The sequence below is a fragment of the Eschrichtius robustus genome, chromosome 13 (assembly GCF_028021215.1).
Source record: "Eschrichtius robustus isolate mEscRob2 chromosome 13, mEscRob2.pri, whole genome shotgun sequence".
NCBI lineage: Eukaryota > Metazoa > Chordata > Mammalia > Artiodactyla > Eschrichtiidae > Eschrichtius > Eschrichtius robustus.
In genome coordinates this window covers 88,819,340-88,837,559 of record NC_090836.1, presented here as the reverse complement: position 1 = coordinate 88,837,559, position 18,220 = coordinate 88,819,340, and the positions used below count along the sequence as shown (strand labels likewise).

General features: G+C 41.4%; 2 protein-coding genes across 4 annotated transcripts in view; both read right to left on the bottom strand.

The window, feature by feature from the left end:
- Nucleotides 1-18,220, bottom strand: part of TXNRD1 (thioredoxin reductase 1) — a 60,733-nt gene that overhangs the window by 39,988 nt on the left and 2,525 nt on the right. The window contains exon 1 of one of the 3 annotated variants that reach the window (XM_068559866.1): nt 9,979-10,103. The exons of the other annotated variants lie outside the window; for them this stretch is intronic. The gene's annotated coding sequence lies outside the window, so the exon portion shown is untranslated. Of the gene's footprint in view, nt 1-9,978; nt 10,104-18,220 lie in introns of those variants that run through there. 3 annotated transcript variants of the gene reach the window in all.
- EID3 (EP300 interacting inhibitor of differentiation 3) lies at nt 7,876-9,972 on the bottom strand. Its single transcript, XM_068559869.1, has one exon. The coding sequence runs from the start codon at nt 9,230-9,232 to the stop codon at nt 8,111-8,113; it is 1,122 nt and encodes a 373-aa protein (XP_068415970.1). The 5' UTR covers nt 9,233-9,972; the 3' UTR covers nt 7,876-8,110.

Below are 18,220 nucleotides of genomic sequence, written 5' to 3'. Positions count from 1 at the left end.
CTCTTTTTTCCTAGAATTTTTAAACTAGGCTTTAAATTAGGTTTTAAGGACATCTGTACTATATGTTTTTAATAGACCCAATACAATTTGGCAATCATTTTCACTTTCTAGTCAAAGGTAGAATAATGAGTAGGCTAAGGTCATAGATTAAGATAGGGACCTGGTAAATAGCAACTGAAACAGGTTAGCCAAATATTTTAAAGTTTTTCTACATTGTTTAGGTAAAGCGTAAAATCTAGAAATTCAGAACAAAATCACTAATTGACACTGACCTGAACAAAAAGTTAAAAGTCCCTGCTTTCATAAGACATTTTAAATAAATGGGGAAAAAAGGTTAAATAAATAAACAAGTGACCCTTAAAGCTCATTTCTTTAATCTGCTTATGTATGAAGCCTCCTATATTTAGTAGTTTCCGTGTACTTGGCATTTATAATATAAACATTAGACTTTTAATTTTAAAATATCCTTTGATTCCACTAGTTTTAAAACACATTAGTTACATTTCGTATTAGCATGGAACACTGTTTCGGTGAATATTTAAAATTATTTCTTATTTAAAAAATCTGCTAACATGAGAGAATGATTGGAAAAGTTGTTAACAAGCACACAAAAATGTTTTCCTTTTTTTTTTAAGTCAAGTTTTAACCTTGGTAATCAAAAAAGCCCCCAAATTTACCAGCCCAGACTGCACATTTTTCTCCTGCCTACCATCAGATGTGGGGGACAAAAGGAAGAGCTTAGGATCAGTAGAACTGGATGCTTGGGATGTAGAAGGGGGTGCAGTATGGAAAGGCGGAGGAGGCGCGGCACCGCGGCTGCCCCCGGGCAGCATGGCAGGTACACACCATGGCTCAGGGATTGAAGGGAGAGCACCTGGAAACCAGCAACAGCAGGGGCAAGACTGCATCACCCTGACCGTCTGTACAAAAGGTCTAACGCGAGAGGCTGGTAAACAGAGCCAGTATTCATCAACTGGCATTATGGCCGAGGCTCCTCCTCCAGTGCAAGGCACTGTGGGGAGAAAGACAATTTGGTAATGACAGCCCTTCAGAGCAAAGGAGCCATGTAAGCCTCAGGTCACAAGCGTTCCTCTCTCTAGCTGATCTCAGAGTGGAAGGGCTGACTTGCTGTTTGAAAAGAATTAACAAATAGATGCAGCTAGATGTTCTTCTGGAAAAATAACCATTTTTAATCTCAGCCTCATTTTATCTGCATGTACTTTAACACAGATGGTGCCAAAACACAATCACTGGATGCCTAAATAAAAACCACCCGTTCTTATAACCACCTCCCCCAACACATCTACTGAAACAAAAGAAGGAAAATGCGCTGTCATGCTGGAAAGCTACATACTCCCTCTACCAATGTTTATAAAAATCTGTTCTGTACTGAAATTTTGTATCAGACCTGGGTTCTTATGGTTCAAGTTTAAGTCAAATTATATCAACCGGGCACACAGATTTTACAAAGAAAGCTCTGAGTGAGCCTGAACATTTTTAGTTCTGTAAAGTAAAATCAGCAAGACAGGCAACTGAGGCATTCAGCTGACCCCAGAACTAAACATGATGTTTTAAAATTTTAATCCAACTTAAAACTGAAGTTGCTGTCATTTAACTGCAAGGAAGTGGTTGCCCACCTGAGATAAAAGTAAGATAGACAATATAAGACAGCTCTCTCCTCCACAGTGTAAGGAAGGCGCACACAGATGGGGTAAGGAGACACAAGAGAAAAACGCCCCCCATTCTCCAATTACGACTGCTAGAAATATTGGTTACTACTGACCAGAGAAGCTGATAAAGAACAGGAGTTCTCAAACTTTTAGTCTCAGGATCCCTTTAGAACCTTAAATTATTTAGAGCTTTGGTTAATGTGGGGCTTAGTATATTGGTAACTAAAACTAAGAAAAAAAATTTAATATCTTAAATATTAAAATATTTTAAGTTATTAAAATATCTTTAAATTTTAAATATCAAACATTATTGTTAAACATAAACAATTGATTAAAACATTTTTAATTAGTGAGAAGAGTGGCATTATTTTATATCTCTGTAATTCTCTGTGATGACTATATCTTGATAAAAGACAGTTCATGTCTTTTCTGTGTTCAGTCTGTTGCACCACTCTGCCTGCCATGTAGCCTCTGGAAAACTCCATGGTAGACGTGCAAGAGAATGAGTGAAAAAGGCAAAGAGCATCTTAGTATCAACGTAATTCTGACCTCAAGGACTTCCTGAAGGGGGTGGGCAGAATGAAGACCACATTTTGAGAACCAAGGACAGCAGTGTAAACATACACACACCCCCCAGCAGCTGTTTGTGAGGTTTACAGATTGTATATTCTTCCATCTGCCTCTCAACGCCTTTCCTCCACCCCACCCCCAGCAAAAACGGTGCTCCAGACTCCCCCAGAAAGGCACAATGCTGAAAGCAATTCAGATTTCTTTAAAATCTGAGTAAGTCATCTTTATTTTTCCCCCCAAACATGACTCCTATCCTTTGGGCACAGGTTTTTGTTTTTTTAACAATACAATAATAATGAGCTCTGGTGTGGAAGTGACCTAGGTGAAAATACTTGCTCTCACTCTCAAGGCTAGGTGACTTGGGCTAATCACCTAATCCTTGGGAGTCTGTTTTTTCCTTTTGTAAAATCAACATTCCCCCCAACCCCACCCCCGCCCCCAACTGCTGAGCGTGAGATAAAGCATATTGGCACCGTGGTTGGTAGGAAAAATCCCTTCAGTCACTAATTCTCCCTTTCCTACAAAAGGGAACCTGCCTGCCCAAGGGGCTAAGTCAAAAAGCTCTGGCATGTTTTACAGATGTTGTCCCCTGCACTTACCTGCATCGCCTCTCACCTGAAATGCCCTCTTCCCATCAAATTCTGATCCAGTATATCAACTGCACAATGTTTTATTATTTTTATTCAATGTACACAAACATGTCACCCTTTCTAAAGCATTCCTTTAGGCTCTTTTACCAACATCCTAAGACACCAACGTAAGGCCCGTTTGTTCCATTGTTTCCCTAAGGTTCCCAAACAACATTCTCCTGTTTCTTGCAACTGCATTAACACAGATTCTCAGAGCACTTAGTGAAGACTGTTCCACCCCTTCCTGTCCTTCAAGATTTAGCTGGAAGCCTTTACTTGACTGTGCCCAGCAGGCTGGATCCTCCTCTGATGCCCCTGCTGGCATCTTCACACAATCCCATCAACTCTACAAGGACAAGCGTCTTGTCTCATTTCTGCATCACCAGTGCCAACTCCACATGCATGTGATGTTCAAAAATATTCTTAGAATAAAACACCTGGGTGCTAGTTCCTACTCCGTTATGTATACTGAGAGGCTGGGCTTCAGTTCAGCTTTCTCATCCCTGAGAATAAAACTGTGGGAAAACACTGAAAAAGTACCAGGGGTGTAGCATAATAGGTTAGGAGCTTGGATTTAGTCCAAATCTGAACCTGACTTTGTCACTTATGTGATCCTGGGCAAACTGCTTAAATTCTCCTGCCTGGGTTCCTTGTCTGCAGTGATTATATAAACGATACAAGCTGCTGACTGTTTGTTTCCTTTGAAATCTGACTGCTGTTGCCAGCACACTGCAGCATCCACTAGGCGATACACCTCAAGCCTCTGCTTTGGAGGATTATGGGCCACGAAAGAAATAAAACTAAATGATGGTTTAAATGCTACAGGCTTTCTATAAGAGCCTGGGCCCCAGGTCTATAACAGGAACTGGCAAACTACAGCCTGAGGGGCAAACCCAGCAGGCCTGTAGTTTGTTTTTTGTTTTTTTTTTCCACAGCCCCTGAGCTAACAATGGTTCTTCTTAACATTTTTAAATGATAAAGGAAAAAAAAATCAAGAGCAATACTTAATGATACATGAAAATTATATGAAACCCGAATTTCAGTATCCATAAATAAAATTTTATTGGAAAACAGCCACGCCCACTTGTTTCAATATTGTCTAGAGCTGCTGTTCTTGCAACAAGAGCACAGTTGACTAGTTTCAACAGAGGCCATATGGCTCACAAAGCTTAAAATATTTACTACCTGGCTTTTTGCAGAAAAAACATTGCCAACTCCTGGCCTAGGGAAAATTTCAATCAATGCTGACAGGTGGTGCTGGGTGAAAACTATCAAACAGTAATACTGAGGTCAATACAAATCAGAGAATTGTCTTTGTGCCCAGTGAAGTAGAGATGCTTGCTACACTACCTTCCTCCTAGGAGAACCAGGGAAGCTGATTCTCCATGACCAATTAACCATCTAGACCTGCCAGCTATCATGTGCCTAAAATGTCTAGAGCCACAGTAATATTTAACATTCACTCTGTACCAAGTATTCTGGCAAATGGCTTAGAACAAACAGAATCCATTTCAATGCCTCCTCCCAGGGTCCACCCACTCTCAGCCTCTCTCAGCCACTCTCCAAGCAGTTTTTCTCCAGAGCAGTCATCACTGACAGAATTACCGTGGTCTCCCACTCTGTGACAGGCTCAACAATGGTCCCCTAACACTGAAGTCCAAACCCCAGACCCTGTGAATACATTACCTGTAAAAGAGTTTCTGGAGATGTGATTTAAGAATCCGGGGATGGGGAGATTTTCCAGGATTATCCCACGGGGCCCAACTTATTCACAAGTATCCTTATAAGAGGGAGGCAGAGGGAGACTTCATTGCAGTAATCAATGCAAAGACAGAGAGGCTGCACTGGCAGCTTTGAAAACGGAGGAACAGTGAGTGCATCAAGGAACACAGGTGGCCTCCAAAAAGGCAAAACAGATTTCTCTCCTGAGAGCCTCCACAGGAACCGGCCGTGCTGACACCTTGAGAAACCGATTTCAGACTTCCAACCTCCAGAACCATAAGAAAATTAATTTGTGTTGTTTTTGAGCCACTAAATGGTAGTTCGTTACAACAGCAATAGGAAACTAATACAGCCATTAGAATATAAACTCCATGAGAGACAGGCAATTTTCAGTTCGCCACTTTCCACCCCCCACCCGCCATGCCTAGAGCTGTGCCTGGCACAGTTGTTGAGTGAACTAACAAAGTGCCAATTCTAATCACTTGGTAATGGTCTCCCCACAACAAACGCAAGAATATGAGAAAGTCATGACATCTAGACTTAAAGCAGAGTGTACGAACCGTGACAGAGATGTCACCATGGAAGGAGGCAGCAGCATGGACTTTCTGACGCTGATCTACTACTGAGTGAGGGACTAACATGAGTGCTCACAGCGAGCCCAACCTTGGGCTAGATGTTTGGTATATTATCATCCCATTTAATCACATGCCATTCCCATTTCAGAAATGACAATAAGAAAACCCTTAGAGGGCTTCCCTGCTGGCACAGTGGTTAAGAATCCGCCTGCCAATGCAGGGGACACGGGTTCGAGCCCTGGTCCGGGAAGATCCCACATGCCGCGGAGCAACTAAGCCTGTGCGCCACGACTACTGAGCCTGCGCTCTAGAGCCCATGAGCCACAACTACTGAGCCCACGCGCCGCATCTACTGAAGCCCACGTGCCTAGAGCCCATGCTCTGCAACAAGAGAAGCCACCGCAACAAAGCGTAGCCCCCGCTCACCGCAACTAGAGACAGCCCGCGTGAAGCAACGAAGACCCAACGCAGCCAAAGATAAAGAAAATAAATTAAAAAAAAAAAAGAAACCCTTAGAGATTAAGAAACTTGCCCATGAGTCAATAATTATAACCAGATCTAAATGATTACAAATCTCTTGCTTTTCTCACTATACCACACCCATTAATTCAAAGTACTTGTCACATACATTTTCTCATTTTATCCTTACTGTAAATTTAAGAGAACAGGTAATTATTCCCACTTAGCAAATAAAAAACCTAAAGGTCTGCGGGTTTAAGAATTTGCCCAAAGTCTCCAACTAGAACGTTACAGAGGATGTGGTCCCAGGTCCTTTGATCAGAGAGTGGTTCTGTCAAAAAACAAAATCCTAGTTTAAAAGATTTCCATAATATTCTCCTGAAGTTCAGCTGATTTTACTGAACCTGCGAAATGTAAGGCACTCTAACTATATTAGTGGGAAACCAGCAGACGTGCAGCTTCGTTCACATCTAATCTCTATAAATGAGTTATCTATTGGTCAATTTTCCTTTTTTCTTCAAGGTAAACAATCACTTTAATTTCCAAGTGAGGAGGCAATCTATGTGTCATGACAACCAATTAAAAGTAGAAACAAGTGGTCAACCTGATTTATATGTTAACAGCTATTACTTTAGAGAAGACCCAGAAGATTGCCTTCCTCCCAAACCTCCACATTCTCTGTTAATGCTTTTAGTCATCACTAAGTTTCAAATACTCCTAGTAAAGGCACTTGGCGTTTAAAGAGAGAACTGGTGGTGAGTAGACCTGAGGCAAGATCTTCTTGCTATCACTAAGATTATCTTTTCCCCAAACAGCAAAGCTCTGGAAAACCTAAGGAACCCGGTTGGTAGAGGCATGCTAAAGGGAGGATCAGAGACCAAATGATGCTTCCACAATCGCTAGATCAAAGGATGGCAGACACTGGGAAGGGTGAGCATCCCTTCATATAAAAAAGGGGAAAAACTGACTACTTTAGAAAATAATTGGCCCAGTTTCATGAGAAATTTGTTTTTGCTAAAAACCTCCACTATTACTGAAGAACCTCTCAATCTCAATCTTCTCTTGATCTCAAAGTCATTCATTTAGTCTTTGGATTTCCCTTCCCTGTACTACATTTAGACTTAGTGGGAAAGTTTATCATTACTGCCACGCAAAGCAGATACTTATCCACTTGCCAAATAAGATTTAATGGCAAGACCCCCTGCTACCAAAGATTTAGTTTCTAGAGGGATCAAGGAAAGCACAGGCATGCTCACTGCACCTTCAAAACTTGTTTTCTTAAAGACCCAAATTTTCAGCAGTAGCATCCAAATAAGGTGGTAATTTATATTCTTAAAACAATTACAAGCAACAACACTAAAAAGCCTTTATGGCTTTATCCTAAGTGAAGAAAATGAAGAAAACTTGGATTAATTAATCACATATTTCAGTTTAAACAGGAAGTTTCCAGGCATTTAAAGCCCTACTTAAGAAATCAAAATGGAGTTGGGAACAAATATTCAAAGCTGTTACCATGATGAAACATCACTGATTCTGAGGGACACTCTGTATCAGCAGAAATTACAAAGGGAAGCTAGGGGCCAGAGAAGAAATGAAGCCAGTATATAAAGACTATGTAACTGGATGTTAAAAGATTTGGTGTTTGAAATAATCTGGCAAAGGTTACCTTCTACTCCTGAGGACACTAACAGATGAGGTATGCCAATTTTTGCCCAGGATAACATTCAAATGGAGTAGTCTTCCAAAAAATCTTACAGGTCTCTCTGGAGCCATAACTTCTCACAATTCCACGTATTTGGCCTCCATATTTCTCTGCGAGACTACCTTCCTTACCTTTGACCAATTTACTCGCCTTCCAGCATTTAGTTGATGGCTCACCTACTACAGTAGAGATATTCTACTTTTGTTGAGTCCAATCACAGGAGAAATTATTTAGAATATGGATACCCACTCATTAATATAACTGAGTCTTCTTTGCAATGAAGCATGGCATCTGAATTTTTTTTTTTTTTAACAGTATTAACGTCACTTAGGCTCTGCCCTACAGATAGTCTTCCTTGACCATTTTTTCCACCCACTCTTCCCCCCAACCTGGTCAAGAGCCCCATTTGGGATTCCTGTGGTTCCCTGGAGCAGAGGAAGCAAGGCAATAAGTATCACAGAGCACCATAACTAATTTTTTTGGGAAAATTATCAAATACCTTTTAATTTATGGAATTCAGAACTTTTATTATTAAAGTCTTGAGGAGCATTCAAAAAAACTTTCCCATGAACATGCCAGTGAATTTTTTTTAGCAACAGAAAATCATGACAACTTTATAAACTACCAAGAAAAATACACTGCACAGTAAAACAATTTCTGATGTTCTTGAAAATACTTTTTCACTTTACAAGAGATACAATATGTGCTTCGGTTTAGATTTTACTCTCCATTTTGAGATGCTTAAGAAAAACCACAAAATGTCTCCTACACTAAGAAAAATCTTTAGTACGAGTTTCTGATCATGGCCTCTGAAATTTCAAAAGTTGCCACAATATTTTTCCAGTCCTGTAAACTCAAAGATATAACTCCTTGTTTTCTGCCATGGGAACTGGAATCATTCCCCTCACCCACATGGTTAATATTAATGGGCTCCAATATTGGCAGCCTATCTTGGTCAAGCCTTATTCTTGCAAAACCATCCCTTACAATGAAAGAAACATAAAATATATTCTCCACAGTACGAGAGAAAGAGTTTGGGTCAATCACAAACTCAAAATAGGACACGGGAGTATCAGGATACTTTCGAAAGTACGTTTGCAACAATCCCAGGATTCTTTCTACTTCTTTTTCTGTCGCTTCTTGATTACTACTCAGGTCCAGCTTCCTCAGCTTTGTAGGCATATCCCCGTTTTCTTCCATTCTGTGAACTTTTTTCCGGTGCTCAAGTCGGGGCTTCCGCGCTGAAGTCTCTGATTTGAATGAACCGAAAATAAAGTGGAATGTTTCAGCTTGCAGCATCCACGACGTTGCTTCCTTTTGTACTGTCTCCCAAAAAGAGCGAGCTATATTATCATCACAGTCACTCAGCGCATCACGTCCATCATCTTCCATCCAGTTTAGACCCACAAATATAAGCAGAAAATCACAAAATGCCACATGATTAAAAAGGCTCATGTCAGAGTTTAGCTGCTTTGCTTTTTCTTTACCCAAATCAGAAGCCAAAACAAGAAACTGAGCGTCGAGGGCCGCTTCTCTCGTTCGACTCACTGCATCAAACAGGACATTGGCTTCTTCGAGAGCCTCGGTTAAGGACTCGCTCGCCGTGTTCACTATGTCATCACGGTTCTGCTGGACGTTATAGATGAGCTGCCGGTACTGCTTGCGGATACTCCGGCATTTCTCCTCATCCACCAGCTCCAGCAGGCTTGGGTCGATGTCGGCCTCCCCACAGCTAAGGTCGTCAGAGCAGGCATCAGCCCCCACCGCCGCTTCCACCTTCATCGGCTCCTCCGCCGCCGCCGCCGCCGCCGCCTGCTTCCCAGAGTACGCACCACCGGTAATGGTCACCACTGGCTCCTCGCCCATCTCTACGTCTCCCCTCAGGCAATCTTTTTCCTCAGCCATGTCGGCGACCGGTAGCGCTCAGGTAACGACCTTCGCAGTGTTTCGGCCAACGGCGGAAACAAGGGGTCGGCCGTCGCGGAGGAGGACGCCTGCGCATGCGCACTAGCGCAGTCCGGGCGGCCCCGCGCCCGGCTCGCCCCGCCTCCCGGCGGCCCCGCCCCGCGGAGGCCAGACCCCTCAGTGTTCGTGAACAAGCCCCCGGCCGGCGCAGAAGGCGCGCGAGAATGGGTCCCACCCCCACCCTAGAGTAACACCGCTCGGTTCAAGCGATAGCTACTATTTTGGCGTTTACTGGCAGTGTCATCTAGCTTTCAAAGAAACGCTTGGACAATCTTATGACAAACTTATGGGGGACCAAACGTCCCGTGCTTTAAAACATTTGCTGTCACATGTTGCGGCACCGTTTTTTCGCTCTGTGATTAAAAGACTTTTTAGGGGGGGAAACTAAATCTGGCTAAATTATAAACTGCTCACAAAGCCAAGGATCGTGGCCTGCGGTATCTCCATTACAGACAAACTGAACTCTCAGGGTCCATTTGCAAGGTGGTTGCTTGGAACTCTGTCATTATACTAATGTAAATTGTGCTAATTACCTAGGCGGGCCCTCAAAACCTTCAAAAGCCAAATCCTCTCTAACCTACCCCAGTGGGGGGCGGGGTCATCGGGTAAGCCAGGTCCGGACTGGCGCATGCGGGAAGGTGCGCTACCCTACCCCACTCCCACCCCCGGCCCCCAGCGTTACGCACGCGATCTCTGGTGCTGCGCCAGCCAAGGGTACAAGAATAAAGTGGACAGGGTCTCCGCCAAAGAGCTGTTTGGAAGCTTGCCAAAAGTGAGGGTCACAGACTCCGAGTGGATAGTAAATCTGAACCCTAAAAGGTGAGAAATCTGTTAAGATTTTAAACACAATCTGTTATAAGGATATGAACGTGAATGCTCTAAGTCGGGTGACTAATCTATGTTGGAAAAATACACCCCCTAGTTCACTAGGAAATCACGTACAGTTGGAGAAAGGGCTCAGCTCGTCAGTCACAAGAGGGGAAGGAGAGAGGGAAAGAGAGAGAGAGAGACCACCACATTGCATCTGAAGCTCCGGTTTCAAGGCACCAGGAAGTATATTGGCCCTACCTTCCTTCCTATGCATCTACACTGGTTCATTTTTCTTTGACATTAGCATAAAGTTTCTTGCAAATACATGAACAGCCAAGCCTCATGTTAAGTTACTTCAAAATAGTTATATTACTATTCGTTCACCATTATTCTTTTTAAGTAGGGGTAAAATTCAGAAAGAAACATGCATTTTTCAAAAACAGCATGCAGTACTGTTACTCGTGCGTATACATTACCCTGCCCTATTAGACTGTTAGCTTCCCTAAAGCAAGAATTTGGTTATAAATCTTCCAAGCAAAGCTATTTTCACATGGAGGCATTTGAGTATGCACACTTGAACGTGTAAGCGTAGATGAAAACCTTTGTTCCAGCACCTACTGCCAACTTATTTGGAGCAAAATATTTCACAGATTAATGGAAGAAATATATCTTACACATTGACAATAAAAGTTGGGACTTCCCCGGTGGCGCAGTGGTTAAGAATCTACCTGCCAATGCAGTGGACAAGGGTTCGAGCCCTGGTCCAGGAAGATCTCACATGCCGCGGAGCAACTAAGCCCATGCGCCACAACTACTGAGCGTGTGCTCTAGAGCCCGTGGGCCACAACTACCGAGCCCACGTGCCTAGAGCCTGTGCTCCACAAGAGAAGCCACCGCAACAAGAAGCCCGTGCACCGCAACGAAGAGTAGCCTCCGCTCACCACAACTAGAGAAAGCCCGCGCGCAGCAATGAAGACCCAACGCAGCCAAAAATAAATAATTAAAAAAAAAAAAAAAAAAAAGGTAAAGTTGACTGCTTTTCAGAAAGTCAGCCTTATCTCTTCTCTGAAATGAAGAAAAAGAAAGAGAAAAAGTTGGGGACCAGGATCATCAAAGGGCCATATTTTACCCCCAAGTCTGGCCAATTACAAACTAACACTTACCCATTTTAAATCTTTGATGAAAACACATAGTTCCAAGTTCAAAAAAGTTTGCTTTTATAGTTAACCATATTCTTGGGAGCTTCTGATATCCATTTCAAATTCAATAAAAGCGATATATAAAAGAACTCCAAAAGATAAGCCAACCTTCCCACCCTAAGGTGCCTATTTTCTCCTGGCTCAGAGGATGGAAAACAGACCGACACCAATTTGCTCCATACAGAGCCTTTCATCAAACAATTTTTAAATGCCTTAGAAAAATAAATTAATTCTCCCAACCTAGTTATAAAGTATTACTAATATATCATTTATAGGGATGTCACAGGTGATGACAGCCCACACAACTTGCTCGGAGCAACAGCACACATCAAGACCAGCATCATATTACTAAGTTGTGATTTTCAGTGCTGAATTTATTCTCTGCTAGATCCCTGCTCATAAGAACCTTGGTAACATGTAACTTAGGTCATCCTCAGAAAGTCATACTTGCATTATACTCTGCCTTTTAAAATCTGCCTTTAGAGCGCAAAGTTTAGATGTGGCTACAAAATACAAATCTCAAATCTAATGATTTTCCCTGATCATTTGAAGAACGGGATTTCTACACTTGTGAATCCTTAAGTTACTAAATGGTGATTTTCTAACCCGAGGTCCAATTACTAGTGATAATTATATAAATGCAGCTTAAAAAGAATGCACAGCAATACCTAATTTGTTATACCAGTAAACTTCTCTGTGACTCTTAACAGAAGGCAAAAAGTGCGAGTACTTTAAAGAAATCACTGAAGTCTACCTTCTTCTTGCGGTAAGACTAGTTCAGGTCCCTTAACACACAACTTGGCCTCCAAAATAATTTAGCTTCCCTCTTACCCCTTTTTCTCTTTCAGGAGTTGCTGCTAAAGGCTCCATAGGGCCTCCATTTCCTTTCTTCTTTTCTTCACTTTTTTCCTCCAGTATTATTATTCAGTTCCTTTGCTAGAAGTTCAGATTCATTCATTCCAAGCATTCTTAAGCTCCTTCCCACAACCCCTAGTGTTCAACACAAACATGGTGGTACGGATGAATGTGATAGGTTATAGGTCTCTCTATAGTCAAATTTTAAAAGTCACATAGGACCCACTATCTTTTCCAGTGGGGTTTTATTGCCTGATTAATCTACAACCAACAGATATTTAAGAGACCTCTGAGCCAAAGCCAAGAACCAGTCAGGTTTGAGTCCCGCACTCTAAAAGATATGCTTATCCTGCTGTTAGCTACCTCCTGACACTTTTCTGTTCCTCCTTTCACAGCAGTTTTTCTCCCCTCATCCTGCCAGGGTATTGATTTAATACTGAGCTGTGAAGAGATGTGGTGAAGGCCTAGCTTGATTTGCTGGAGTAGCTGGATGTTAGGTATATGTTCTCTTTCATCTGAATTTCCTTTAAGGTTATGTTTGTGTGTGTATATTTTTGCTTTGTTTAGCTTTTCAGTGTTAAAGGTAAACTTTCCAATGATCAAGGCAGATATCTGTATTTTTTAAATGAGTTTCTGAAAAGACCATGGACAGTGGAAGGAGGCAAACCTGGGTTCCATTCATGACCTATTAGCTATTAGCACTACCTTAGGTTGCTTAACCTGTCAGCCTCCAGTCTCCTCATTTGTAAGATGAGAATACTACTACTTACATCATAAAGTTACTGTAAGTATTGAATGAACGAGAATTACGTGATAGATCTGACAATATTTTCAACTATTGAGCAGGTACTTAAATCTTCAGTTATCCCAAAGATAGCAAGTGTTTAATAAACATTAGACACTAAATAGGAAAAAAAAAAGTGTATACAAACCAGTAGCTTCACTCCTGGGATGTTGTTTTAGGAACAGAAAAATATTTTAAAGGCTAAATATCCATAAGGAAGACAGGGAAATATATCTCACTATAATAATACCAGTGAAAAGAAATTTGTCATATAATAAAATTTAAAAACCTACTAAGGCTTCAACTAATGGAACTGTGTATAGCACTTTGAAGGGTAAACCACTCTACTAGAAATTCTGAATCAGGGCCATGAAGAGTCTGAGATTATATGCAAAATTCCTTTTTTTTGGGAAAATTTATTAAATTTAATCAGTGTGGGTTTATTTAAATTCTAATGTCAGTTAAATGGCATATAATTTTTTTTTTTTTTTTTTTTTTTTTGGGCTGTGCCACGTGGCATGTGGGATCTTAATTCCTCGACCAGGGATCGAACCTGTGCCCGCTGCAGTGCAAGCCCAGAGTCCTAACTACTGGACTGCCGGGGAATTCCCGCACAATTCTTTATGTATATTTTTCTCATAAATGGCTCCTTGGACTTCAGCAGGTTCTTTGAAAAAACCTGGTATCTAAAAGAGGCTTTGAATAACTGTTCTATTCAAATAAGAAGGCTTTACTGTTAGTTGAAGTAGAAGATAAAATGACAATCAAGCCCCACAAAATAATTTGGACCTGCCCACTGAAATACTTTAGAATATATAAAACTTCCACCCTTGCTCTGTGGTTGAAAGTCATATATTTAACTGACACTTCAGAAAACCAAGTGCTGGCTGACTTGCCAAGCCTGAAGAACTAACATAAACAAGGGTGTGAGATGAGAATAGAACCTTTCCTGTTGTAAGAGCCACTATCAACTCTCTTGGGACACCTCAGAAGTCAGCAATGACCAGGAGCATCATTCTGATAGACTAAGGGTAGGAAAGCACTGGGTATTTGGCTTCTAAAGGAGGCAGCCTTGAAAAAACTCAGCTCTGGAGCCCTGGGTTAAAATCAAAACTAGTGCTTTCTTTGGAGTTTGAGTTTCCTCTTCTGTAAATGTCTTCTATCCGATGTCTTCTCTGTCATATACAGAGCGGCCACGACTCTTTGTAAAAAATCATATACAAACATCTGTTGACAAAGGTACTTTAAAATATATACATTGCCCTACAGGCTTGAGTTAGAGATAACAAAGACAGAGCCTAGCTCAACATCGAGAACACAGGGGCTCAATAAACAGTAGCTAAATAGACATAATGTGGCTTTCTTCTCAACTGACCTGGACACAGCTACATAAACTGAAGATGGACAATGCCGCTATCATACAGCTCTTTTAAAAGTCTGAACTGCTTTATATGCTGCCTAGAACCTCTCCTGAACTATTATACTTGGGGCTTAATCGCTAACAGAGACAGTCCACTTTCACCAAATCAGACACCTTGTAGCTAAATCCCTCACTGAAGTCAGTCCTCCGGCCCTACCATCAACCATTCATTCCACAGGTTATTTACTGAGTGCATACTAGGTGTTAAAATAATACATGGAAGATACAAAGATAAATCATTTTCACCCTAAAGGAGGGTATAATTTAGCAGGCACAGAGGAATGCAGTTCCACTCAGCAAGCATGCTATGCACAAACGCCAATTTGCCAGAGCTATGCTAGGAATACCAAGATTTGCATGGGCTCAGCCATGAATCATGAGCACACAATCACACCAGGGAGATCAGGCACGCATCCCAATAGCAGTAACACAGAGCCAAGTGCCAGAAGTGTGAGAACACCAGAGTGAACTTTACAGACAGGCCTGCGCTCCATCCTGGCTCTGCTGCTTTACTAGCTGTGTCATCTGGGCATACTCCTTAAGATCTGAGGGCCTCCATTTGCTCATCTGTAAAAATGGATCACACCACCTCCTTCACAGGACTACTACTGGAAGGATTTCAATCAACTAGGTACCACAGCATTTAGAGGCTAGCACACAGTAGACGTTCAATAAATGGTAGCTGCTATCATTGACAGACATTCATTTAAATATCTGATGAGCTCTAAGGCAGATCTAGAATCATAGGCACAAGGAATAAGTCTAACTCTTCACTTCTGATATTGGCAGGACGCCTCCTTTCCCAGAGACAGGGATTTGTGGGAGTGCTGCGGGAGCAGAGGAGGGAGAGAACAGGCAAATCTGGCCTTGTACTCTGTGACACAGGTAGGCAGTTGGAAAAGTGGGTCTGAGCAGGAAGAAAAGTCAGGAAAGAAAATGAAGAACAGAACACAGGAGGGAAATTTTAGGGACCACAGCTCCAACAGTATTCCCACAAGCTTCCAGTAGAGGTAAAAGGGGGCAGAGCACGAGATCACCAGAAAAGCAGGTTGGGGCCAGACCCTGGAGGACATGGAAAACCAAGTTAAGAAATACATACTCATCCTGGATGCAGATCTGGGGGCAGCAAAGAAGCAATCAGGAAGATGGTTCTGCAGCAGGTGGACTGCAAGGGCAGGGAGATCAGAAGTGGGCAGCCAGTTAGCGACCGTTCAGGTAGGAGGCAACAGTACCTCAAGTAGCCTGCGCAAAAAGTTAATAGAAGAAGTGGGCACCTGTGTGGGAAACAGGCCCTGGTAAATGAACAGACAGGAAAGGTGAGAGGAAATCTGAAGCCTGGACCAGAACAGTGACACCACTGTACAAGGACTGACAGACAGCAAAGAAGAGGTTTGTGTTGCCACCTGGTTAAAGCGGGAGGAAAAGGCACTGGGTCTCACCATGCATTCACAGCTAGCAAAAATTTTACTATATAATCAGCACCAAATAAATTTATTTGCTGCACTAACAATCTATGCCTCTTGTAAACACTGTTAGTCCTTACTCTTACCTTCTTAAATAAACCAGAGTCAAAGCAGTCCTTCAATTCTCCTTAGGCCTCAACCTTAACTAGGCCAAAAAGCACATACACTACTAATCTCCCCGGAAGGGATTATCTGAGGAGAGAATCAAGTTTTCTGCCTGTTTTGGTAGAGTATTAAGAAAGAAAGGGAATGGTCAGAGAGTTATTAAATTACCACTCATTTCCCGATGTCTATTCAGTTAGGAGTCTGGTTTCTGGTAACTTTTAGAAGTTAGGCTTGAGAGGAGACCTGCCTGTTTCAGTGCCTACCCCGGGCCCAGAATGTGGGGGGCCCCCAGCCTGACCACAACACCATCACCTCTGAGCTCCTCCCACACTGGCTCCATAATTCCCTTGGATGTTAATCATGCACCGCTTTGTGTCCGTGTTCTCTTCTATTATTGCCTGGAAGAAATTAAGTCCCATGTTGCAAGTTTTAGTCTTAATCTCCCAAGATTATTATCTCAAACTACTGAAGTCTTAACTATGTCTGGCACTTTGTATTCCAGTAAGCACTTTTTCACTCACTTTGCTTTACCTCTCAATACCACCGACAGGCATTCATTTTATATGAGTGGTTTCAAAACTCTGGAATCCTGGAGACACTGATTTACATATAAGAGTCCCTGTAGGAAAATTTGCAAGCTTGCTCTTAAGAACTAAAATGTTTATGAAAGCCGTATGTCTTTGTGCAACAGGAACTATATTCATAGTTCTTAGAATTTAGTAGCTAGCTAGTGCTAATTTCACACATGCACATACAGGCCCTGACCAGATAGCATAGTTCCCCATTTTTCTATTCAGGCAGAAAGTGTTACTTGCCTGTTAAGTTACTCTTTGCCATCTTCAAACACCTTTTAGATATTAAACAGTAATCTTTTGTTTGGTTTTCCTCGATTCTAATTATTTAGCAACTAATCGTGACCAAACTACCTTATACATTAAAGTAAGTCTCAAACGTGATAGTTATAAGAATTACCTGAGGAGGCTTGTTTAAAATAAATTAAAAGGCAGAACCTAGTCCCTTACAGAGGGTTTAATGAACAAGATCTCAGGTAAAGCCCAAGCATGTGTGTTTAACAAGCACTCCAGGGGACTCTGTGCAGGTGGTCCATAGTCTACAGTTTTTTGAAAGGCACTTCTTTAAAGCCTTCATCCTGTAGGTAGTCATCTAAATTTATCAGTTCCTAGTAATAGGGCTGTACTCCCTGGTCTTCCATAGTATGCTGTGAAAACAAGGCAGGTTTTGCTGCTGCTGCTGCTATTTATTGAGGAGAAAGGAAGACAAAGGAAAAAACAATAATAAGAGGAGAGAAGAAAAGCACATGTTTTAACGAGCTCCCTCCCTCTCCATTATTTAGGTTGCAACTAAAGCAGGAAATCTTAACCTTTTTTATGGTGTGGACTTCAGGATTATAACACTAATCCTATAAGCACTCAATTCTCCACTAAATAAATGCCTTTCTCCACTCAAACCCAACGTTCCCTAAAGAATTTCAAGACCTACCATTTAGTCCCAAATGTGGGCAACAATTATCTAGAAATTCACAAACATTTCAAAGCAGTAGCCTTACCTTGTTGTGTCTTCTTCCACATCTTAGTACTCATTAAAAACCAAAAATATATCAAATGATACAAAGGAGAGTGGTAAGTTTACTTAAAGGAGATGTACTAAATCATTTTTTAAAATTTAATTATAACTTGCTGGTAGGCTTTTCATTCATGGCATTGCACCTCACTAAATGTCTGAAATTAACTATGATCATGAAGAATTGAGAACATCAGATCTTACCAATAAAGTGGGTGCAAAGCTTATAAAAAAGTGATTTTACTTTTTACTCCCACTGGTGTTAAAACTAGGACCATCTGTAGAATTTATATAAGGATCAAATGCCTATACAGCTTTTTAAGTGCAAATTTATGACACAGGCGGAAAAAAGATCAGACAGGAAAGAATATTAACAGGACTCTGTCTCATTTTACTTGCAAACTAAAGGTCTGAGTAACACAGTGTATTTTATATCAAGCTAAAAGCCTTAATCTCCTTTAATTATTTTCCATTAATTTATTATTTGTCTTTGAAGTCTATCTCCATTTCTTATACCCATTCTTCAAAAAGGTAATAAATAAGATTCTTTTAAAAGAAAAGGTAGTAAATAAAAATACAAATTGTTATAACCTTCCTAAACACACACACACATCAAAATACATTGTTACATTTAACTGAGGCCTCAGGCTTACTTCTAAGAAGGCAATGTTCAAGTATGAGATCCATTTCTTGAACATTACATTGATACAA